Source organism: Neovison vison, chromosome 1, assembly GCF_020171115.1.
Source record: "Neovison vison isolate M4711 chromosome 1, ASM_NN_V1, whole genome shotgun sequence".
Lineage (NCBI taxonomy): Eukaryota > Metazoa > Chordata > Mammalia > Carnivora > Mustelidae > Neogale > Neogale vison.
Window position 1 is genome coordinate 93171093 of NC_058091.1, and position 26127 is coordinate 93197219.

General features: G+C 44.7%; 1 protein-coding gene across 6 annotated transcripts in view; it reads right to left on the reverse strand.

Annotated features, from left to right (window-relative positions):
* The window catches only part of ADGRF5 (adhesion G protein-coupled receptor F5), a 98081-nt gene that overhangs the window by 29685 nt on the left and 42269 nt on the right, over positions 1-26127 (reverse strand). For 4 of the 6 annotated variants that reach the window (XM_044252377.1, XM_044252340.1, XM_044252350.1 and 1 more), the window contains exons 2-8: positions 24166-24291; positions 17562-17616; positions 6914-7084; positions 4769-4945; positions 4526-4635; positions 3182-3240; positions 2146-2288 (exon numbers count right to left, since the gene is read on the reverse strand). In XM_044252377.1, coding sequence (XP_044108312.1) covers positions 2146-2288; positions 3182-3240; positions 4526-4635; positions 4769-4945; positions 6914-7084; positions 17562-17616; positions 24166-24267 — 817 coding nt within the window. In that variant the 5' untranslated portion in view covers positions 24268-24291. The remainder of the gene's footprint in view (positions 1-2145; positions 2289-3181; positions 3241-4525; positions 4636-4768; positions 4946-6913; positions 7085-17561; positions 17617-24165; positions 24292-26127) is intronic. The other 2 variants (XM_044252387.1, XM_044252360.1) reach the window with 1 other exon arrangement.

The following is a 26127-nucleotide window of genomic DNA, read 5'->3' on the forward strand; positions in this document are numbered from 1 at the left end:
CAGTTAAGAAACAAGGCCTCCTGGGAGTAGTTAATGTAGCCACCAGACTCAGAAGTCATACAGACTTATGTTACTTCCTCTGTGTTCTTGGGCATATTATTCACCCTCCCTCTGTTCTAGTTCCTCCCCTGTAAAGTGGAGAAAACAGTACCCATCTCACGGGATATACAAGTACACAATTTGTGTAACACACCAGGCTAAACACAGAAAAGATACAGTAACATCATCATCACTGTGGCTAACAATAAGGCTTAGTAACAATATGGCTTAGTAAGTCTGCTGGTATCAAGGGGTTATATGGAATTGACCATGAATTTGTGGGCAGTGATTAAAGAAAGGGCATTCTGGTTAAGAGCCCCTGCTAATTAATCCAACATTAATTATTCTAAGGATAAATATACGACCAAATATATGGAGATATTCTGAACATTCTGTGCCCTTGGTATTTCATAAAGATTTGAAATAACTTTCTGATACCAAATCATGCATGCAGCTTTTTTTCTTTCTTATTCTCTTCCTCTCCTCTGCCCCCCCAAATATAATTATAATTAAAACAAAACAAAATCCGGTCTCTTGACCTTTTGGATATGTATACTCTAGGTAAATAGCACCGACACTACAGAGAGCAGGTTGATGGGGGAGCTTTTCCGTGGAAATGCACGTGACCTATGTTCCTGTTTCTCGTTCGGAAACTGTGCATATCACAGAGTTATTTCTGCTCTCCCAAGGAGGGCAGAGATGGTTGCAGACGCTCTCCAGAAGTGGTGCTGAGTGCCATTCACAATGACTTCATGGCTCTTTGGAAGAATAAGCCACAATCTCCAAAGCGCTTTGGGAACCATACTGTCAGCACCATGTTTCTGACTGACAGTCAGCCACTGATCGGTAACACTGCTGGTTACCGACTCCTTTAAATGGTTGACTATCCTCAACACAAAGGAAATTTGAGGGGAGTAATCATAACCGAGGATTACCTAGGCCAGAGCCTGATGTTCACCTATGCCCTCAGAACCACAAACTGAAGGAATTTTGGGAGGTAAAACATGGGTTGGTTGGGGGGGGGTGTTAGGGTTACAAGGGGGTGGCATTGCTGGGGGCCTTCCATGGGAGCCCATACTTTTAGGCCACTTCCTTTAATTTTCCAGTTTCCACCTATGTTGTTGCTGTCTTATGTATTCTGAACTTTTATTTTGCTTTTTTTCTTGTTTACGTTGTAACACCTTCTTACCATTATATATGTATCGTTATCATTTGGTATTTTGTTTTTAAAAATGATCTGGCATTCAACAATATCAGAAAATGTAAAGACAAAACTTATAAACCCATTGTGAGGCTATCTTAACCCCTGAGAAGGGGTGCCTTTCTCCCAGGTGTGCCTGCAACAGTCCTTTCAGAGCCCTCCCCACTGGGAGACCGTGTCCCTCCAAAAAGGGAATCACCTTGAGCCCGGAACCAGGGACCGTAGTTAGTTAGGACTTCCGCCAGCAAATTCTTACCCTCCAATTCTCTGCCCAACTGGCTCTCCTCTCTATTTCCCAAGGAACAATAGGTCCACCCACCTAATCACACAACGGAACACCACTCTGTACCCATTTGTAAACGGGGAAGAGCATCTAACACTCCAGGATTTTATCCCTGCTCTACATGATCCCGAGCCAGGGTTCTCAAACTTCCCTGTGCATCAGAATCACCTGAAGGGCTTGTTGACATGCCGATCACCCTGGTTAGTCTGGGGTGCCCTGTATTTCTAACAAGTTCCCAGGTAGTGCTGATGTTGTTGGGTCTGGGGGCCCAGCTTCAAGAACTCCTGCTCCAAAATAACAGTATCAATTGTTCAGTATCAATGCATTTCATGAATATCCCAACCCCCACCGTAAGGTCAGTTTTGGGATGTTTGGGGTCTTCTAATTTTTTATTAAAAAATCCATAAACCCAGATGGCTCTGTGACTCTTTGGTCAAATCTCTCTCCCCTGCAATCCCCCCTTCCAACTGCAGTGACATTGGCCTGGTTGGGAGGCTCTGCACCAGCACCTCAGATGGGAGAAGAGGTGGGCACATAAACCTAGTTTTAAGCATACTATAAACACCCTTATTATAGCTAAACAAAATCCACGTATAGGGAAATGTGGAGATGTCCTACTTACTGCTAGTAACTGCTTGAAAGGAGCCATAGTCCATTTTGTAGGTCTGATTAAGGTTCTGCATTACTTGCTCATTTGCTTTACGCATTAAGTCGGGGGATGGTGTCGTCGTCTGGACCTCATATGTCACAACCACACTTCCGGGCCTGGATGGAGACCACTCGGTTCAGTAAGGCGGTAACTGACCTGGAAGAGTCTAGATGCTTACGGTTGATTTGCATTGCGTGAGAGAAACAAAATGGCAGGAACAGCCTGGGTACTTCAGTCTTCAAAGGTTCACTCAAATCAACCTGTCATTAAACTTTAGTCGGAAGCCTGAGGCACACACTCAGGCTTCTCATATGTCTGCAGACAGGTGACATGACTGAATGAAACAGCCAGAGAGGAACAAGCGGAGTGAATCACAGGAGCTGGTCATGGCAGGGGGCAGGTACAATTCAGAGACCCGTCACACGGCCATGCCGCTCCCAGGGATAGCATTATTGACCCTCCCTCCGCTGAATGTCAGATACCAGATATGCTGAATGTCAAGTGAAGCCAAATTCCTGAATGCTTCTGTGAGCATTCTTTATTTTTTAAATTGGCAACGAACTCTCTGAAACCTCCTGCTAACCAGGCTCAGGGCTGCCATGGTACCCAACTCCAGGAGGAAAGATTCACATAGCCGTGTGCAACTGTGTGCTTGTGGTTGGCGGATGGCTTTTCTTGAATAAAGGCATCATGGGTGACATTATTTCATTGTTATATCTTGGAACCGCCAGACGGCAAACTTATCCTGTATCTGTTTGCAAAACTCTTGCATGCACAGAATAAACACAAGGTTTTTGCTCACTTTCCATCTAAGTAGGTACATCTCTAGGGAGCAAGTTTTTGTTCTCAGCATTGCCTCCCTCTTTAAGCCACATCCACTCGACACTGTATTCCTCTCTACCAAAGTACTCTCTTTGTGTGCCCACATCATGGCCCCCCAATGGGCTTTTTCTCCTTTGCTAATGTATTGGTCTCTGCCACTAGAAATGACCTGATTATAGCTTCTTACCTGAATCCTGTCACAGTCACCAATTTGAAGCCTGGTAAAATGCTGTAACCTTTCCAAAACTGGAAAACAAAGTGAGACAAGTGTCATCATATCAAGGTCCAGCAAGAGAGAAGCCAAAGGATTTAAAGCCAAGTAAAAAGCACATATTCTTTATCACCCCGGGTAAACCTTTCTCCCGTCTATTTTAATAGTGCTGGGACAGGCAGATCTTTGAAGAAGTAATTCCTATCTGCCTTTGTCAGGCTGGGTTCTCCAAGAACCAAGCACCAGACACATGGGCAAAATTTTTACTCTGGGAAATGCCTAGCAAAGAAAATGGGGAGGTTTCTCTGAATGCCAACCCACAGGAGATTCATCTCCATTCAAGTCTCCTCTGCAGGTAGATGTTACACACAAAGCACGGTGGGTGCCAAGCCCTGTGCCAGGTACATGGGTGGGTGGGATCGAAGATGAATATGCCCCTCTCTCTTCCCTCCAACGCATGTAATTGAGTGGGCTGTGTGTGTGTGTGTGTGTGTGTGTGTGTGTGTATGGAAGCTTTTCATGCTGTGCAGAAATATTACATGCCAGATATGCAAATCAGATGTCCAGGAGTTCTCCAGCATTTCAGCATGGTGCCCATGGAAAATGAAAATAATTTCTGTGATATAGAAGGGAAAGCGGAGGCGCTCCTGGCCTGACGCAGGGGCTTGGCTGCCCAGAGGACTAAGGGAAGTCATTATCTCACCCCACCTATAATAATTTGTAGCACTCCAACTGGGAAGCTCTACTCCAAATGAGTTAATTCAAGCAAAGCATTTAGGTTCAGATGAATTAATCCCATGTAAAGGATTTAGAATAGTGTTTGGCACACAGTTAGCACTCAGGGAATACTCGTTATTTTTATATGAATAAATTTAAATCTGTCATAAGGGACAATGCCTTGGTACCTCTAAAATAGAATGTTTTGAAACCCCCGGTACCAGCTTTAGGTTGATCTGCCCAAAAGATGCTAGCGGCTTCATCTAGGCCGTGTGTGAAGACAAGCAGAAACGCACCATCAGGCACTTCTAGACCAGGTTCTAGGACCTCTGCTTAGGATCTGGTGAGCTGATGCCACCAGATCACCTCTGAATCAATCCTACCCTGGGAAAAATTCCACCTAGGTCAAGATGATATCAAAGCATCATGAACATTATTTGACTTGAGCACTTCTTAATTCATCATCCCACACTTGGAGGAATAATTCTGATCCCCACATCCATAAATTCTGACAGCTCTAAGCAAATTATCACTGTAAATACAACAGATTCAGTTCAGCCTGAAGAACTTGTTGCTTAAGAGGTTCCCAGGGCCGAAACCTACCGCAGTTTCCAAATCAGTCTTGTAGGACCTATAGAGAGCAGAGGAAGTATTCTTGAGGTCTTCTTGAAAGCCCACATTGAGTCTGACCGACATTCTCAGGGTAACATCTGCTGGAAAAAAAAAAAGGGCAATATTTTAAAATATCATGTTAACAAATGAATACACACAGGACAGAGAAACATTTGCTTGAGTTTCTATCAAATAGCCACTCAACAAAGAAACATTTAATGAACAGTTACTTACCTCCCTGGAGCTGGCAAAAAGGTCCCTTGGGAGGTAGTCCTTTAAGGCAACTGCACTGATGCCCTGCAGGGACGCTTTCACGCTCTTGACAAGTGAGGTTCTGGAGGCAGCGTTCCCGAGGCCACCTGTAGCCTGTCTCACAGGAGCACCAGATTTCATTTCCAGTAGGTCTGCAGACTAGCATTATGTAGAACAGTGAGAAGAGAGAAGGTGGTCACAACCTTTACATTTATAGACTGTAAGTATTTATACTTGTAGAAAATCCTAACTTGACTGCATATGGCCCTCTGGGAAGTTCAATTGTATTACATGAGATTCACATGATTCCCATTATGCATCACCATGCCGTCAGGCATGGACACCTCAAGGGTGACGGCTTTGACTATCTCAGGGGATGCCTACAATGACACCATGATGAACAGATTCTTGGACATGAAGTGTATGGGAGCCAGTTTCCACCCCTGTTTCTGAGTACTGACACCCTCTTGTGACTCTCTTTCATAGTGTACTAGGCTTGGTCTCTGCGACCAACAGGATATGGCAGAAGTAATGATATATCGTCTCTGAGATTAGGATATAAAAGATACTGTGACTTTCCTCTGTGATCTCTCTCTCTCCCTCTCTCCTCTTTCTTTCATTGTTTGCTATGGGGGTAGTCAGCTGCCACTGCTTGAGGACATGTCATGGAGAGGCTGACATGGTGAGGAACAAAAGCTAGAGAGGAGCTGGGTCCTGCCAACAACCACAGGAGTGGGCTTCAAAGTGGATTTTCCAGCCCTGGTCGAGCCTTCAGAGGACTGCCCATCTGGCTGACAGCTTGACTACAACCTCATAAGTCCTGAGCCAGAGCCATCCAGGCAAGCTCCTCTCAAATCTGGCTCTTGGAAACTGTGGGATACAATACATGTTTGTTGCTTTAAGATGCTAAGTTTTGAGCTAATGTGTTAAGTGGCAACAGATAACGAATACCAAGTACAAATGCAATTGTGCCTTTTATGTTTCTAATCCAATGTGAACAACCAAAACGGTTTCTTTTTATCTTTTTCTTTTTTTAAAATTTAATTTAATTTTATTTTTTTTCAGTGTTCCAAAATTCATTGTTTATGCACCACACCCAGTGCTCCATGCAATACAGTTTCTAACCCAAGTGGGGACATTGGCAAATGCTCTGAAAACAGAGTACTTTGAATTTATTTCTAAAATTCAATCAAAGCCGTATCACTGGGAATTGTCTATTCTAAGAATCAGCTCCTAGAAAAAGGCACAGAGTGACTACCCAAAGGAGAGCCATCAGATCATTGTTCCAGAAATAGGAAGGACACCCAAACTTCAAGGAATCTGTGAACACTGGTACAGTTCTGTGCTTCAACATTAGTGGGAAGGGGCACCCAAAGGGAGCTATGAAGCAATCCCTAAGGTTCCGCTAGCATATATTAAGAATAAAAAATTGGAATGCATAGATGATATTGATGGACTATTTGAAATATAAGAATTCCAAAAGAAATTTGAAAAATAAGAATTTTATGCTTGCCTCCATTTTAGAATCATAAAATCCAACATCTGTTAGTGCTTACAAGATAGTAACTTTGTTTAGGACAAAGGGGAGTCCCTTATCATAGCTAGGTGAGGGTGCCTGAGAGGTAGGACACCCAGCGTAACCTCAAAAGGGAGGCAGTGATCAGAATGTCCAATCCCATAGCCTGGAGGTTTCTGTATTATGTCTTGCTTCCAACCCAGGAGTGTGCCTGGTTCCTATTTCCTGACCTATGATGCCAGAATGAAAGGAACTTGCCACTTACTAGTACATGAACCGGTCCTTGCTATACCCATTGATTACCCAGAGGAATGGGGCCAGCAGTTTGTCATGAAGGACCTGACAGTATCTTGGGACATATTTTGTGACAAGTGATACATAAACCACCAAGCAAACATTTGGCCACCATTTGAAATAAGGAAACCGGCTGCAGAGTTTGCCAGTAGGGGCTTCATTCTGGAAGTCTGTGGAGTCAAAAATCATACCTCAGGCCTTTTTGGGTCATCTCACTTGCCTAAGAAGTACAATCTGCTCTAATAGAAAGGAGTGCAGACAGCCTTCCTCCTGGTATGTCCGACCCTCTGTTCTGAAGCAACAGGTCTCTGACTCACCTGTTGTCACCTCAATGCTTAAAATGGTGGTGGCTTGGTCAGTGCTGTTCCCTTGAATTGGGAAACTGAGGCTGTACAAGGAAGCTTTGATTGACTCCAGGAAGGAGGCATTTTCAAAACTGATCTCCACATCAACGGTGTACTCTTCAGCTGTTGGGCTGCTTGAGGCGACTGAAAGGAAAGCACAGGAAGCTGTGAGAACTCAGCATGGGTGGCCAAGAGGGAGCATGGTGGACAGGTCAACATTTAAAGGCAGTAATGGGACCATGTGGATGCTGGACATGTCAGCCTTGAGAGAGTTCTAATGAACCTTCCTAGAGGAAAAGAGGTTTGTCAATTTACACCATCAAATATCCCCTTCGTGGTGTTCCCTCTCTATGATTTTATATTTATGTACTTATTTATTTTTTAAGATTTATTTATTTGAGAGAGAGAGAGAAAGTGGAGGTGGGGGAAGGTGGCAAAGAGAAAGGGAGAGAGAGAGAGTCTTAAGCAGACTCTGAGCTGAGTGCAGAGCTGATTCAGGGCTCAGTCTCACCACCCTGATCTCAGGAGCTGAGCTGAGACCAAGAGTCAGATGCTTATCCCACTGCGCCACTCGGGTGCCCCATGACTTTACTATTTACTGGAGGAAGGCAACTGATTTGTCTGGTCTCAGTGTGTTTGTCTCTGGCCATTTGAGAAATGTACAGGCTAAGTTCAGAACTTGTCCTTCCTTCCTCTCCAATCTCTCACCCTCCTTGGTGTCCAAGGTCAAGGATTGCTGTGTTGAAACTTGACAGGAAATGGCCAGAATAGAAGGAGGGAGATCTAGCAGGGGAGCCTAGGCAACAGTTTAGACAATAAAGTCATGATCCTGACTCAGAAGAATGAGTCAGCATGTTTTCTACACCATTCATTTGACATGTATGTATTTTGAGACCTGGACTATGCATGGCTTGAAGACCTCTGGGAAAAGTCATCCGGTTAATTCCCTTTGCTCTTTGCCTATGCACACAGCCTGAGCTCTTACTTCTTACTGTGTATCTCTGTGGTGTCCAGAACAGGATAGGCACTCAAGGAAAGCAAAATTCACAAGTCAGAATGTAAAATAAAAGATATCTCCTGCTCTTCATTGCCTTTCCAAATTGTCTCCAGGTTGATTGACTGGTGTCCTAGACACATTTGATGTCCAACACATACCCACCCCAGGCAAGCCAGACAATATACATACAAGAATGTTCTTTCATAGTTTCCTGTATTACATCATGTCTGATTCACTAGTTGTAAGCTTCTCAAGGGCAGGAACTATTTCTCTCAGTTCTCCTGGCTTTACTCCATCTGGCATGGAGCTCACCACGTAATAAATGTGTGCCCTACCAGTTCTTGTTAAAATTATGACCCTCTTGAGAGAGCCACACACTCACCTCTCTGTCCCTGCCAGAATCTTTGGCTCATTCTTGGCTGAAATACATAACAGGAGCAGAAGCCAAGGGCTAGTTTCATAGTTCATGATGAACCTTCAAAGTTTAGGAGAATTTTTTTACACAGATGAATTAAGAAGAAAAGTTGTGGCTTATTCTCTCTTGTTAGCCAAAATAAGGAAACGTTTAGTGAATACTTGCAAAACTATTACTTTAAAATTTAAGTCAAATCTGGAAGTGTGATGTATATTTTGCCATAAATTAAAATCCTAGGTCTGTTTTCTAAAAGGGCAAAGAATTTTCCCACAATATTGCCAGATTTATTTAAAATTTCCCTAGAAATATTGATGAGAAGCACTAAAATAGAGTAAGTTTGTTATGGGAAATGCCAATGAGCTTTTTGTTGTGGAAAGCTCTTGTATCTGTTTACTTATAGGGATAAACTATGTCTTAGAGCTTGGTTTTATTCATCAATCTTTCTGAGAATTATTTCATTTTGATATGCGTCATTCAACTTGCTGTAATTAATTCAAACTGTGAAAAAGCACGAGAGACTGTGGACTCTGAGAAACAAACTGAGGGTTTTGGAGGGGAGGGGGATGGGAGGGATGGGTGAGCCTAGTAGTGGGTATTAAGGAGGGCACGTATTGCGTGGAGCACTGGGTGTGGTGCATAAACAATGAATTCTGGAACACTGAAAAATAAAATTAAATTAAAAAATACAAAAATATACAAAAAATAAAAAAGTCTTTGCTAACTTTTTCAGAATAAAGAATATATCTTAAGGTATATTTTCTGCCTACAAAAATGTAATTACAAGTAGAACAAAGTGACTTTTAAAACCCAGTGCAGAAGCACAGTCTGTCATGATACCATGGCCATGTCTCAAATTTCCTGTTTTCTTTCCGATTCTTCAATGGTTCTGTGATGAAAACAAGCTTCTGGAAGAACCATTAATCTTAATTCATGTGATCTTAACTCTAGACATGGTATGTTGCCTGCTGGGAATACGTGTGAGGAGGGGCGGTGGCATATTTACAAGGTCTGCCTTGGAGCACATTCTTTTTCCTGAAAAGTAAGGCAGCAATGTTTACACCCTGCAGCAGATTCGGCTCCAAGAGTCTCTTTGCCCTAGGCAGTCTATCTCCTCCCCGGAATGTAAACAGGATATCCTAGACGGTAGGGCTTTCTGGAAGAGTGAAGTCAATAACAATCCCACATCCCCCACTTCACCACCTGTGTGGTTGAGTCCCAGGGTCTGACCCCAGCATGGCGTCAGCCCCTGCCCGAGCGCCATTCCTATGCTCATCCACAAGCCCACCTCTTGGCATTCTTTTCAGACGTAATCGCAGAACAAACCTGTGCCTGGAAAGACCATGGTGATTCACCCATATCCTCACTTCCCACGGAAACCAAGGCAGTCCTTCCGGTGAGACCTTACAAGGAGCTTAGCCAAAAGCTTAACATACTAAGAGGACAGTTCCTGTGACTTGAGCAAATTCTCTTCTAGGGATTTGTGCAACTGTAATGAAAGAAGCAGCCTCCAAGAACCTCTTCCCCTTGGCTACCTTTTAGGTTCTTCAACTTCTGTAGGAGTTTCAGAGGAACCTTCCACCTAAGCGCCACTGCCCCCTAGAGACCGGCAAGGATGGGGATCTCCACTAGAGAAGAAACCGTCTTCAGCATAAAATAGTCAGTTCTTCAAAACAGACTCCACGCCACCATAGTAACTCAGAAGACTACAGGCTTGCCCTTGGAAGTCGTCTATTTCAGTCATCAGCACACTTGACTGACGATTATGCACACCTAGAGAGAGCAACACACATGCGTACTTTGGAACCTCAAGCCAGGTGAGCCAAAGTAAAATCTTTTTTTTTTTAATTTTTTAAGATTTTGTTTATTTATTTGACAGAGAGAGATCACAAGTAGGCAGAGAGGCAGGCAGAGAGAGAGGAGGAAGCAGGCTCCTCGCAGAGCAGAGAGCCCGATGCGGGGCTCAATCCCAGGACCCTGGGATCATGACCCGAGCTGAAGGCAGAGGCTTTAACCCACTGAGACACCCAGCCACCCCAAGCCAAAGTAAAATCTTAATGGATGAGGCCCAGAAATCTGTAATTTTTCCCCCCAATTCCGACTGGTGATCCTGGTGATCAGACAAGGTTGGGATTTAATATTTTAATCCAAATGAGGAAACCAAGAAGGTAAGGTGGTCCTGGAGAGTCAATATTAGCACCTAAACTTATTTCTGTTGTGTGTGGGTGTGTGTGTGTTTTATTGTTTGTTCGTTTTGTTTTTACTTTTGCTTCGCCTTTTTTTTTCCCCTAGATGCCTCCTGCTGCTGCTTCTATGGGGATAAACAACATGGTCTCCAAGCATATGTGTTCACCTCTTTCTTCGGTCATACCAGATGGAACAAAAGTACTCATAATAAAAGTAATAATCATAACAGCAGCTGCCATGTATTCACTGCCCAGTAGGTTCTGGGGTCATGAGGAGAGTGCATGTGTACCCATTTTGCAGATGGTAAATCTGAGGTTTAATGTTATTCATGAAGCTCTATGAATAACAAACCTTAAAAACTGGGATTTGGAACCACATCTTTCTGACTCTAAAGTCCATTTTGTTTTAACCATTCCCTGCCACAGTTCCAATGGAAGAAGATAATGAATGTGATCGCTTTGTAAACCCCTTATAAACCTCTGTACTATAAAAAGAAAAAAAAAGTAAGGCATTATTATTAAACATATCGTTAGAACTAGTGCACAATTCTCAAAGTGAATTTTAAATTAACAGCATATTCAAAGGCAAAACTATTCATAATAAATGGAAGAATTACCTAAAATTTTGTTCTTGTTGTTTCAGCATCACAAATGTCTTAGAAATCCACACTGAGGAAGAAGGCAGTGTGACTCATTGCCATTGGCACTCATGAATTTTGACATGAAGTCTTGCTAGGTTTATGCACTTGTGCCCTAATTTATTGATATATTGAGTCATAGTAACTTTACTGTTTATTGAGTGCCTGCTTCCCAGGCACTGTTTATTGAGTGCCTGCTCACAGGCACTCACTAGATCCTGGGGGCATGGGATAAATTAAAGAGGCGAATCTCTCCTTCCATGGATCTTCTACCCTCATGTAAAAGTAAGGTTGAAAGAAGGTAAAAGTAAGTTGAAACTTCAGTGTCGGGCAGTTCTGAAGGGCATGGAGACAATAAAGCAGAATAAGAAAACAGAGCAGCAGGCACAATGAGGGTAGAGTGGGATTTTTTTGTAGAATGCTTAGACAAGGGACACCCGGGTGGCTCAGTCATTAAGCCTCAGTCATTGAGCGCCTGCCTTCCGCTCAGGTCCTGATCCCAGGGTGCTGGGATGGAGCCCCACCCAGGGCTCCCTGCTCGAAGGGAAGCCTGCTTCTCCCTCCCCCTGCTTGTGTTCTCTGTCTCTGTCTCTGTCTCTCTCTCTCTCTGTTAAATAAATAAATAAATAAATAAATAAATAAATAAAATCTTAAAAAAAAAAAAGGTTAGATAAGACCTTTTTAGAGCAGTAAATGCTGGCCAAAGATGCAGATGAAACAACCTGCCTTGGGGTTATTTGGGGACTATGTCCCCAGGAAGCGCAAGTAAGCACAAAAACCCCGGGACAGTGATTTCCACAGCTCATCTGAGGAGCAGCAAGCTGTCCCTCCCAATCCAGGTGGTTTCCAGTGTCACAGCCCCACGGGCAAGACACATGGAGCTGCCACCGGGCCTCTTGCCCCTGTAAGGTCACATGGCCAGCATCTGACTTCAAGGAAAGTAGCTCAGCGTAGCTCAGCTGCTCAGGTGTCAGTGTGACCTCCCTGGGGATGGGCCCAGAGGCACACTCCGCTCACAGCCCCCAAGGTAGGCCCATAGTTTGGGATTAAAAAAATGCCACATCCCGCTGGCCTGCTGTCTCCCAAATCTGAGGACTTCAGAGCTGGGGAGAGTGATGCTCTGGGCGCTGCTCCAGGCTACTAAGGGACTGGGGAAGAACAGAGGATGGTTTTCCCACCTCTGGGTGAACCTGTCCTTCAGAGGTCCTTCTGTGCTCCTCCTCCTGGAGCATCTGATTCCAGAGAGTTTAACATGTTTGCTTTTTCTCAGGCTCCTGTGGTCTGGTGCTATTTGCCTGAACTTTTCTGACCCACCGGTGCCCCCAAGTGAAGGTAGTACATTCCAGGTGTCATCGGTGTCACAAACAGAGCCTATTGGCAGGCCCCCAGACACAGACCAGCCAGGATTTCCCCTCTCCTTTCCCAGAAACCGCTGCCCGCCACACAGCACTTATCTTAAAGACACATTTCTGGAAAGTTGGCCCCAAACTGTGACAAGTAGTTCTGGGTCTTAATCACAGCTGTTTAAGCAAACAATCATATTTTTGCCTGGCCACTCTAATGGGAATTACAGCTTCTCAGAAGTTGGAGCCTAAGTCTATGTGTAAATTGATCTCCCCCCTGCAAAAGAATGAAGGCTGCTGACTTCACACAAGAGAAATGAGATTGATGTGATTTTTTCCTGCTGACCCAAAGAGACAATGCTTCTTTAATCACTGAAGATCTGGCCCGGTTGTTTTCACCCTTAGTCTCATAGTGAGTAAATATTAAAAGGTGCCTGTTCTTCTGCTTGTTTCTTAGTATGTTCCAGTAGGGAGCAATTTGGCAGGAACACCTGTATCCTATTGTACCGTTGTCAGGAGAGAGTCCGAGGATCATGTCCTCCCTTTAGGCTTTAGAAAGGTTTGTTCATGCACGGGAAAACTACCAGAACCCCCAGGCTGGGCTCGCTGGCAGGTGTCGATGGAGTAGAGCATAGGCGGCACAGTGTGTCAGAGAACATCGGGCTGTAATGGAGAAAGTAATCAATTCCTCCAGTTTGTCATATACCCGAGTCATCAAAGTCAGTCCTGTGTAAAATTCTTTTGCTACGAAGATGAAGACAGTGCTCCTTCCTCCTTCCCCTACAAAGCTGCTCTCATAATCATGGCCTGGAATCTCGCGGGCAAGAGCCAGAAACCCATGTTGAAAACTCTTAAGTCTGCCTTGCAAGCATGGACTTTGGAGTCAGAGTGAGATGGGGTCAAGTGTCTTCTTTCCTGGGCCATTAAACCTCCATGAGCCACTCTTTGCCATGTGTCAAACAGGGGTAATATATTCTTTGCAGAGTTGATGCTAAGAAGTTGGAATGGAGACCCCTAGCCAGTTGTATGGCATATAGTAATCAGTCTGAAACAGCAGGTAGAAATAAGAATATAAATTATAATAAATGTGATGGCCATATGACACGCAGATGTCTGCTGGTAGGACAAGAAGAGCTAATGCTATTCTAGTCGGGTCTCACCTTTGAGATGGGTAAGCAGACACACCACACTAATCAGAAATTAAAAGAAAGAAGGATTCCCAGCACATGGGGGGTCAACCCTAAAACCACCAAGGGCGGGGGCTTCTTAGCCTTGTCATCCTTCTCTGGGTTAAGTGTACAAAATACCACATGCTATCCTAAGGAAGATGAAGGCCACAACCCCCCCAAATGTGTTCCTTAACTGGAAAATGCACAACATTTCATGGACCCAGATGAAGAAGGGCCAGCACAAGCTGGGGCTGCCAGGTCTGCAGAAAGATCGAGATTCCCACCCTGGCAGCCAACCACCCAACTCTCTCACTAGGCAGGTATGAGCATGAAGAACCTCCAGCATGAGGATAGGACATCTCTTCCTCCCTTTCTCGAAAATGGGTCTGCTGTCAGCCATTCCTTTTGAAGCCAAAGAAGAACCCATGAGGGCTTTTCTGCCCAGGGCCCAAGAACATTCCCAACAAAGCTTGGAAACCTGGCATGGAGAACGTCCCAAAGGCACCTAGAGAATGCACCTGTGTTACTGCTAACCAAGAAGAAACTTCTGCTCTTGCTCCCCTAGGAAGAATACCGGTAAGACTCAACTAGGAGCTGACCGACAAACCTCCAAGATGAGATCTCCATTCCAACACCGGGTTCTACCTCGGGTCTCCACATCCCCCAGATGTCCAGGTCTGTGCGCTCCCGGAATGTCACATGGATCACTGCTACCCGTCACTCCATGTCAAAGTTGTCTCCAAGTCCTTTTGATCCACTTGTCATAATATCCTTCACAAGCGTTCCCCTTTCTCCTTTCCTGTTTCCCTCGAGGGGCCAGGGCCAGGGATGGTCTTCCATCCCTGGGCCAGGGATAAGCCTTCTCGCTGTGCTCTCGAGGGCTGACTTCTTCATGTAATTCATTCAGCCACAACCATCTGGCTACTTTTCACTTCAGAGGGTTTCCATCAGTCCCTCCTCTGTGCCACCCTTTTAGCTGATCCAGAATATACCTCCTAGTATCATGGGGACATGACAGGATGCTGTGTCCCATTCTTATTGCCCTCTGCTCCCCTGAGGCCTCTCTGCTCTAACTGGCAGGTCCACCCTTCTTCTGGCCTCTGGCCTCCGGGTTTTTGTGCAGACTTCTCTTCCCCAACCGAGTTCTGAAATACTTTTCCAAAAACACTAACTTGTATCTCCCGGCATTCCTCCCCCTGCCTTCAGTGGTTATATGGGACTTTCTCTGTACCTGGGATATTTCAGGCTCCTTCAGATTCAATACTATTTTTATAAATAAATCTGTTTCTAGTTTTTTAAAAAATTTTCTCTTATCTTATTATTTTTTTAAAAGATTTTATTTATTTATTCATGAAAGACAGAGAGAGGGAGAAGCAGGCTCCCCACTGAGCAGGGAGCCTGACGCAGGACTCGATCCCAGGATCCCGGGACCATGACCTGAGCAGAACGCAGTAACCCAACCATCTGAGCCACCTAGGAGCCCCTGTGTTTATGTTTTTAAAAAAATCCCCAAATCAAGCAAACCCCTAGATAACCCTAGTAACATTTAAATAGTAAGTATATAATATTATCCAATATCAACAACCCTGTAAAATAATCACTCATATATATTTGTATGCATACGTATGTCTGGGTTTATGTGTGTAATATGTATACGACATATACATAATACACATATATACCCATGTGTGTGTATCAAGGGACTTTGAAGTTACATAGCTAACCAGAGTAACTTAGAAAGCAGTCTAAAGGGCTCTGAGCATAAATGGGAGGGTTGATCCTACTTCTCTGGATGACTTGATCCCAAACCCTAAGGATCTGATCCAGTGCCTCAAAAGGACAATCCTTTTGAGGATCCTCTTTCTCTTGGAATCTTTGTTTGTCCCTTTCTGGCCTTAAGTCCCAGAAGGGGAGGATGAGTTTATATGTGAAAGGGGATATCACCCTGAAAATCGGAGCTCAAGTCTCTCGCCTCACTGAACTAATACAACAAGTAGAACACAGACACCTCCGTGAGGCATCTGCTAACTGTAATCCTTCTGCTGGTTTCTTTCATGGTTTTCCGGGACAGCGGTGCTCTCTCTTTCAACTCCCATCCCAGCTCTGTGTGGTCTAACGCCTGGATCTTTCCATGGCCATTTCTTTGGAGATTTTGTAAAAGTACCAAAGCCAACTCATCTCCCGCAGACAATGTCTTGAGCCATTAACACTTCTATAATGACTCCGGAGGCCAAAGAGCACAGAGGATCATGTCCAATAAATAGAAAACAGGTTTTTATGGTAATTTATCATCATGATGATTGTTTTTAATGAAAGCACATCTGGAAAATTTTGGTATGTCAAAATCCTTAGACGTAGAAGTGGTTTCCTCCCCCAAAGGCTAACCTCTCACGATGTCACCACAGTCATAAATAGCCGGGCCAGGAAGGACAGGAAAACGTTCCTTTTACAACTCAACAGTCACCAACTGTCCCCGAGGAAGCTGGCAGCCTGAGGCCCGCAAGAGCCTGGTAGAAGCCTGGGGCTAGAACTCATCCACAAACAGTCTGATCTTAAAAGTCTTTCAGAATACCGAATGGGGACATCTCCAGCTCTGTTGATGTCACAGACTGCAAGGGGGACTCAGGGACTGGAGTCCATGTCCTGTTGCTTGTTTAAAGCAGGGAAAGTGTGGTCTGTGTGCTTCAGATCACTTTAGGGAAGGAGGGGAGTGGGAGAGCAAAGGTGTGTGGATGTAACACAGAGCTAAAGCAGAAAGAAAGAAAAGCAAAAGAAGAAAAAATGAAGGTGTGACCTTCCAGTGAACATTTTGAGACCTCAATAAAATATGATTAAATTGTCATTTCAAACAATGGAGCAAAGTTGGAGCTGGCTGCTGTTCTGGAAGGCTCTAAGGGACACCTTTATCCCGGCCTCAGGGTAAGCCCACTCTCTTTGGCAGCTTCTTGACTCTTGTGGAGCACAAGACTGAACAGACCAAGCCACAGCACACCTGGACTTGAATCAGTCATAATCCTAAAAGTTAAGAAGTTCTACCTTCTCCAGAGTTAGTACCGACATTAAGACAGTGGACTTTTAGTGATAGGAATGTGTCCTCAACTCACAAAGGAGCAGCTGTGACAAGGACACACACTCTCTTCATTTGTTAACTCAGTTACTGAGAAACTGGGCTCGATGCCAGGTTACAGTGATGAAGAGGGCTCAAGAGAATGCCTGTCTCCTGGGAATGACACACAGGAAGTAAAATAATTACAATGCCCTGGGACAGATCTTGTGCTCTGGGAATGTAACGAGAGCAGTGGGAACCCCGAGAAACAGCCCCTCCCTGTCTGGAGCATCAGTGGAAAGCCTTACGTGGCAGGAGACCGTGTGAATGGAGACTTGGGTTGGAGTCCCCCAGACAACAAAGTAGGTGGCGGGGCGGGGGGACAGTGACTATGTGAAAGGAAACAGAAGGAGAACAAGTGGGAAGGTCACGTGATGTCTGGCAAGGCTCACAGGTGACTGGATTTTCTCTCCAAGGCAATTGGGAGCTCATCAAAGATTTTGTGCAGGAAAATAGTGGAATCAGATTGGAGCTTTTGAAAGGTTACCATGAGGAAGTTGGGAGCTGAGGAAAGAGCCATTGGAAACAGACTCTTCAGGATTTCAGGAGCGCAGTGAGGGAGGAAATGGGGGGCTTATAATGTGTTGCTGAGATCCACTGAATGTCATTAGGGTAGAGTAGGGAATGGGGTTCCTTCTAATTACGTCTAGAAATTGAACCATGATGCACTTGCAGACTGAATTATGTGGACGACAGGGTTGGAAAAGTCACAGTAGATGTCATTTGGTCAGACTTACTAGAAGAATCTGCCAAGCAAAGAGGTTACATACCTGCTCGTTTTTGCCTTAGTGAGTCCTTCCCTGCTGGTTCATGTTCATGGAGAATCTGAAAGAAATTTTAGGAAACCGTCAGTTAATGTCAGAGGTATCTTTTCTTCGTGACTTTCTGCTCACATGGCCTGAAATGTCAGAGCTGAGCTGAGGGCTGAGGATCCCAGGGAGAAGCTTGTGTCCTGTGAATGGCAGGTGTTCTGTAATGTGAGCTGGCGTGAGACCGCTCTCCAGACGCAGGAAGACGAAACCAAATCACCATATCTGAGACCTCAAGGAATTTCTTTCTGAGCCTCAGTTTTCTTTTCAGCAAAATAGAATAATAAAGTTAGTGCACTCATAGGACGCTTATGAGAATTAAATGAACTGCCATGTGACACATAGTTAGCCTCTAGTAATGTTGAATTGTATCATATAATAGAATCGTTAAGAGCAAGGACTCTGCAGACATTGAGTTCAAATCCTAGCTGTGCCATAAAATGGCTGTGTGACAGTGGGCAAGTTATTTAACTTCTCTGTGCTTCAGCACTCATCTATAATATAGCTAGAGGAACAGTCTACCTCACGAGGTTGTCATAAGGATCAAATGATTAACAAATGTAAAGCACTGAGAATATTAGGAAGACCTCCTAAGTGCTATTCTGGGACCACTTCACACTCTTCTAGGGGCACCATTTACATGGACCCTTTCATGCACACTGCCATTTATTTTGTCTCTATAAAGCTCTTCTCCTGGTGTCATGCAGATTCTTTGTCAAAGTCAAAGAACTGACTTTGACTGGCTTTGCTATTGGGATCTATGCCAATTCTGCAGCAGGTAACCACACCTTGACCCGACCATGGCTTCCTAGTTTATCCCTGCTAGGATGTGCTTCCTAATACAAACTCCCTTCAAGGCTCAATAGAAGAGCCAGATAGCCCCTACCCTTTGGGGTGTGTCCTTTACCACAAACTCCACATACCTATGAACACCCTCCAGGGCAGAGCTCGTTCTACCATCTGTGATGTCTACCATTAGTTCCTAGTTGTCTCTCATCATAAGGACAATGATAATAATAATTATCATGATAAATAATAATAATAATAAATAATTCTTTTTTAAAAATATTTTATTTATTTATTTGAGAGAGAGAGAGAGCACAAACAGCGGGAATGGCAGAAGGAGAGGGAGAAGCAGACTCCTCACTGAGCAGGAAGCCTGACTTGGGGCTTGATACCAGGGTATCATGACCCAAGCCAAAGGTAGATGCTTAACTGACTGAGCCACCCAAGGGCCCCCAAAATAATAATTTTTGAGATGTATTCAACACCCCTGTGCCAGGCACTGTTAAGTTGATGTGTGCTGAGCTATTTAATCCTCACGACAATCTAAGACACTTATACTATTATTATCCACATACACAGATGAGAAAGCACAGTGGCAGAGGTCAAATGAGTCGCTTAAGCACACACAGACTTTAAGGGCAGAACCAGGACTCAAACTCACCTGGTCTGGCTCCAGAGTCTACAATTGTCCATATAGGCAATTGTATGAGTGATCATCAGGAGACACCCCAAGAAACTGTGGGTCTATCTCAGAACCTTATCCTTTCTCTGTTGCCTCCTCCTATGCCCTCCTGCTTTTCAATGACAATATTAACATCCATGATCTGTACAGGGGCCACATACCCGACAGTTCACAAATGTGCTTGGAGCAACAAAGAGAGGAATGATGCATGACGATTGGAATTTACAACCCCCAGTTGCTATCTCGTTTGCAATGGGTTTATTTTAGCCATATTTAAATGCACAGGAACCAAGAGGGAGCAAAATCAATGCATAGGGCTGGTTCCTGTCCAGCTTCCCCTGGAGCCTGCTTTGGCTCTGCTCCCAGGCAGAAGGAAAGGATCTTCCGCTGCATTCCTGTGTCCATCCTCCCTGGGGCCTGGGGACAAGGAGGGGGGAGCCACCAGGAAGACCTCTCAGTGCACTCTTCATGGGCTGTGATTTGAGGGACTCAGCCCAGGAGAAGGTGACCACTGGCGGTCACCTTTGGGAAGCTTGCCAACGTCTTGATTTCATTTTCTCCAATCTCTGGGGGGACTAAAGAATTGAGGTTAAAAAAGATCAAGGTGCAGTCCTTTCCCTGGTACACAGCATTTCAATCTGCAACCGTGAGGATCCCTTCCTTCCGCTCCTCAATCCAGTTTAGCAGGGCTTGGGTATGGTGACAAAAGCCGCCTTTTGAACAGGAGGCCATCTTTTGAGAAATGTTACTTTTTTGCTCTTCTCTGCATCCTGATGGTGATTAACTGGAAGCATCGAGGGACATCTCCGCAAAGTGGGCTCCTGCAGCTTCATCACCTATGGCTTCTTTTGTCCACTGAGGAGGCACAACTTCTTGTGAGAATAACCTACTTGCTTACTTTAAGCCCTGCAGTCTTTGGGGAAAATGGAGGAAAAAACTAAAAGTGATCAAGTGTCTGAGGAGACCCCTAGTGGTGGTGATGATGGTGCATACCCTTGGCCCTCCCAGATTTGAGAAGGTACAAAGAGAGGGGCTGCCCGGTCATGGGGCCTGGATTTCAACAAAGGCAAATGCAACAGTCCCACCCGCTCTGGAATCCTAGTAGAGCCTCCTCTCCTTCGTAGATGGAAAAGTCATTCACTTTCTCTAAGGCTCAGTGTCTTATGCTATGGAAGGCTCTGTTCTGAGGCCCACCAGAGGCTTGGACAGTTTCTGGCAGTGGCGTGTGTCCAGCCAGCTTGAGGCTCGCCAGGGGCCATCCTTGCCCTCCTGAGTCCTCATGTGACCCCAGTTCGGGGGCATCTGTGACTCTGGCACTTGTCTTTTTTCTTAAACATTGGGTGCTGAGAAGAACTTTCCAGGGAGCATAGATCTTGCCAGATGAACTATTTACTTCAGACAAGAAAACAGAACGTCCAGAGGGCCTCCCTCTGCCTGTCTACATGGAGGTACCCAGATGAGTAGCTGAGGACAATGGCCACCTCTGTGCAAAGGGGATTTCCTTATGGCCAAGTCTCAGCCGGAAGACACAAGGTCACCAATTCCAGGAAATGCCCCACCTTTTGGACATGATAACTTTCAAATAATTTTGTGTGGGGGAGAGAGAGGAGCCTGAAGTGGGCGTGGACAATCTGTCAGGAATGAAGAGGTGGCATTTTATGGGTAGAAAACATGATCCCAGGGAACAGGATGACAAACAAGGTCTCCGGAGGTGGCCAGATCTCAGTCCTCCTCACCAAGGCCCTGTCACTCGCTCCTCTTTTTCTTGGAATCCCCCATATACCATCTTTGCCTCTGGTTAGATAATTGTCTCAGCCAAGCTCTCGGCAGGATGTCTCCTCACAGAGCCATACCAACATGGGTTGATTTGTACTAGCACAGGAGAAGTGACCCCCAGGTCTGAAGTTCTTGTTCTGCGCCAGTCACTGTGCCCAGGCGTACGTTTGTGTATGAGAATATCTAATCCTCATGACAAACCAGTGAAGAGATACTATTTACTCTCACTGTGTGCAGAGGAGGCAGGTTCAGGGAGATGAAGAAACTGGATGAAGAAATTTCCAAAGCTGACAGAGCCGGGCTTCAAACTCAGCTGTGATATTGAGGTTGAAGGCCCACAGCTGCTCAAAGGGCCATCATGCGAGCAGGATCAAGGGCAACCTGTCAGAAAGGCCACATCCAGGTCCCACCGCAGACTTCCTGAGTTGAATTCTGCATCTTAATAGGGTGTGCAAAGGGGTTAATGCACACACCGAAGTCAGAGAAACTACATTATCGCACTTTCAAAGCCCATCACCCCATATTTGCGTGCACAAACCCAGAGCCCCCTCATCATTCAGGATAGCCTAGAAAGCAACCCAAGTGTCCATGAATGGATAATGGGTAAACAAAATGTGGGATATACGTACAATGGGTCATTATTCAGACTTAAGAAAGGAAGGAAATTCTCATGCCTATTACCACAGAGGTAAATTTTTAGGACATTCTGCGAAGTGAAATCAGGTAGTCACGTAAGGGCAAATACTGTATGATTCCACTCACACAAGGGACTTAAAGTACTCGAAGTCATAGGGAGGAAGTACGATAGCAGTTGCCAGGAGCTGGGGGAAGGGGAAATGGGAAGTTGTTGTTTAATAGGTAGTGATTTTCAGGGTTTTTAAAAAAGATTTTCTTTATTTATTTGAGAGAGAGAGATAGAGACAGAGACAGCAAGAGAGAGCACAAGCAAGAGAGGGAGAAGCAGGTTCCCTGCTGAGCAGGGAGCCCAATGTGGGGCTCGATCCCAGGACCCTGAGACCATGACGTGAGCTGAAGGCTAAGGTTCAACTGATTGAGCCACCCAGATGCCCTGATTTTCAGTTTTGCAGGGTGAAAAAGTTCTGCAGATAGGTTGCATGGGAATGTGGATCTATTTAAGACTACTGAACTATATACTTAAACGCAGTTAGGATGGTAAATTGTGTACATGTTTACCACAGACATGTTTTTAAAAGCTCATTACTACATGTTGCATTTAAAATGGTAGAAGGTCAGCCTTGGGAACTGAGTGGCAGCTTAGGGGAGGATAAGCTGATGAGGGAGGTTGGAGTTCATCTCTCCAATGAGGGGGGTCTTTGGCCTTTGGGTTGTACCAAGATATTATATCTCAAAGGCAGATCTAAAGAGGAAAAGTGCGGCCCTTTGGAGTGGCAGTCGGAGTTTCCCAGAAGACGGAGTCTGAACTCCCCCAGTAGTTTTGGGGGTCACTGGCTTATCCCCTGACCAGCCTCTGCCCCCAGGGCAGATAGAGGGGCTTTGTTAGGGCCACCGCAGTGAGGACGAACCTGGCAGAGAGGTAGGGCACAGCTGCGGCCATGAATGCTAGGAAAGTCTGGAACAGAGGTACAGCTGACCCCACTGCTGAGATCACCTCATGCTTGGGATTTCCCCCCACAGACCTGAGTAACTCGAGCTCTACACTGACCCTCTGGGTTCACAGGACATGTAAGGGTTTCTCTCCTATTTATCTGAGCCAGCTGCCGCATCTAGTCACACAAGGGGAAGCCCACATAGGAGTCTGGGTGGAGAGAGACACCGTATCTAGCTCCCAAGTCATGAGAGAAATAATGAAAAAGATGAAGAAAACTGAGGTCAAATGAAAGACACAAAAGCAGGAAAGAGGAAGGATGTATAGAAAGTTAGAAAAGAAAATCTTGAAAGTAAGATCAAGCATCTTATATATGGCATGGCATGAAATGTGAATAAATTCGTGCTCCCCTAATCAAAGTCAGATTTACTCAGGTTGGGTTTAGAAGAAAAAAAACTTCAAGCACATGTGGTTATAAGAGAACCATTAACACAAAGTGCTATGGTAAAGGCTAAACAAAAAACAGAATCAGGCAAACATAAATATAAAAACAGGATTGGGGGTGTCTGAGTGGCTCAGTCCATTGAGCGTCGGACTCTTGGTTTTGGCTCAGGTCATGATGTCGGTCAGGGTCATGAGATTGAGCTCTGAGTAGGGACTGAGGGCAGAGTCTGCTTGAGGCTCTCTCTCCCTCTATTCCTCCTCTGCTTATGCTCTCTCTAAACAAATAGAGAGAGAGAGAGAGAGAAATACCTTACAAAACCCCCCCCCAAAAAAAACAACAAAACAAAACCAGGATTGGTCATTGGAATATATGAAAAGAATTAAAATTAAAAAGTACAAAGCAAAGCAAAAAATGACATTCTATAATGCCAAAAAGTACTAGTGAGGCTCTAACAATAGTGACAGACTGAGTAAAATAGCACTTAGATATCTTATCTAACAATCAGTGGCAAAAGATGCCATTACGTGGGACAAATAAATAAAAAAAGCAAAAAACTTATGTGCCAGGCCCTGTTCTAAGGCGTCTACAAATATTAACAGATCTAATTCTCTAGCAAGCAGGAAATCAGTACTATTATCATCACTCTACAGGTGAAGAAGCAGAGACACAGAATTCCACCAGTTTCTCAAAATTTCATAACATGACCTGTCTCTGGGACCTGAGATGGCCTCAGAAAGGAGTAAGTAATAATTCCTATAAGGAGTAAAGGAGTATTTATCACCCTCTTTCATTAAGCTAATCTCCCATGGACTTCCCAAAGCCCAAACAAAACCACCTGGATAATCTCTCAGCAAAAAGTTAAATGACATCCATGGCCCCATCATCTTTATCATTTTGTCATTGTGACACACACACACACACACACACACACCCCTTCTGAAATGTGTTCTAGCCTGATGCTCAAGTTTAAATGAATCCTTCGAGCATGTGCGTCCTGCACATCCTTCAAACCTGTCTTAGAGTCATTTTCGTCAGTTTCAGAGTAGACTTTCAGGCTTAAAGGCGGCATTTAGTTGAGGAGGGAGGATGGGGGACGTTCCCTTGAGCACCACTGATGTCAAAGTGTGCTAAGCGGTAGCCCAGTAGACACACTGACATGCATTTATGTTCACTCCCTCCCCCACATTTGCAACATTTCCTCAAAAGCCCTAAAAAAAGTTTTTTTTTTAAAGCAATTTCCATCTGTGACATTCCCAGGAAATCAGAAAAATTTGACAAGGAAAAATAGAGCAGACATGGGTGTACTCACCAAGGGATGAACAATAGACTCTAAATTCAAGTTCAGCGTAGCTTGGGAAAAATAAATCACAACAATCATGAAGCACAATGTGGTTCTCCTTGGGGATTTCATTTCTTTAGGATTGAGTTGCTTTGCCTGAAATGTAAATATGAGAGTTTAGAGATAGAAGAATTTGTTTATCAAACAGCGGGAGAACAAGCAAACCCCGTTTCGAAAGTCACATGAGAAGAAGAGGAGAATGGAAGGAATATGATGGTATCAACTGGAGAAAACAGCCTCTGCTCCAGACCCGGGGCTGAGGAAATGGTCGGGTTGGGAAGGATGGGGATTGTGGATGGCTGTGTACCGAGGACAAAGGTACCAGATGTTTGGGTGCTTTTCCTATGTACATAGAGAAGGAGAGAGGGAATAAAAGAGAAAGGAGAAAGATGGGAGGGGGCAGAGAAGGAAAAAGAGAAAGACTACTGAGCAAGAAATACTTCAAACGTCGTGATCCAGTACACACAGTAACTGGACAAAAGGACTCAGAGTACAATACTTACTTTTGCTACATGCCTCACACTCTGATATTTTCAATTTGAGCCTATCTTATCTTACCCTATTTTTCCTTCAAATTCTGATAGCAACCGATTAAAATTGACCTCATGATGCATATTAATGGACTACGACTCATTAGTATGAAAAATCCTAGACTCCAACATAAAAATATAAGTTGTGTTTTATAGTCCTTTATAGTAATATGGTACACAACATAGAATATTCATATCACGGGTCCCATCTTATGCACTGATTTTTGATAGCTACTTCTGTATAATGCTGGTGATTAAGATGACATTTTTTGGTGACTAGACTGATCATTACTGCATTTAAAAAGTTGAGTATCGGGGGCTCCTGGGTGGCTCAGTTGTTAAGCATCTGCCTTTAGCTCAGGTCACGATCCCAGGGTCCTGGGATGGAGCCCCGCGTCGGGCTCCCTGCTCAGCAGGAAGCCTGCTTCTCCCTCTCCCACACCCCTGCCTGTGTTCCCTCTCTTTGCTGTGTCTCTCTCTGTCAAATAAATAAATAAAATCTTTAAAAAAAAAAAAAAAAGTCGAGTATCAGTTTGCATCATTCCAACCCTCGCGGGTCTGGGGACTCAATCTACTTGGTACAGATTTCTTTCCTTGTTGAGTTTTTTTTTTTTTTTTTCTTTAACAGCCATGTTCTTTTGTGAAAAGAGCAGGAAATCAAGAGACAGAAGATACAGATTAAGATCTAAGACTACCGTGCGCCTGGGTGGCTCAGTGGGTTAGGCCGCTGCCTTCGGCTCAGGTCATGATCTCAGGATCCTGGGATCGAGTCCCGCGTCGGGCTCTCTGCTCAGCAGGGAGCCTGCTTCCTCCTCTCTCTCTGCCTGCCTCTCTGCCTACTTGTGATCTCTCCCTGTCAAATAAATAAATAAAACCAAAAAAAAACCACAGGGGTGCAAAGCTGCAGTGGTTTCACGCCGGTCATTGGTAGAGTCCAGAGGGCAGCCATCAGGAAGGGCAGGCCTTGGTCCAGGCATTGCAGCATGTGCCGGGGGCCGTGGCCAGGATAACGCACAGATGGGAGCCGAGACTTAGAGGCCAGGGAGAATTGCGTTTCAAACACCGGCTGCTGGCTGCCTCCTTTTCCTCTTCCCCAGTGGAAAAGAGGGAAGCATAAGGCCCTGGAAAACTGACCCAGTCTGCAGATCTGGCAATCAAAATACATTTTTAAAATTCTGCAACTCAATGGCTTTTGGAAAATGCTTTGCAATTTAGGTTACGAGAATAGATGACTCTCAACCAGATGCATCTGGGTCTTTGTTAGAAGGGAACAGGCTTTTGTGGGTATTGAGCAGACCCAGCCTGGTGATAACAACTGCTCCTGGGATGAACTGGATACTTAGGAGGCAATTTAACCTTTTCAGGCCCCACCTTAGTGCGCTAAACTAGCTGCTTCCACATA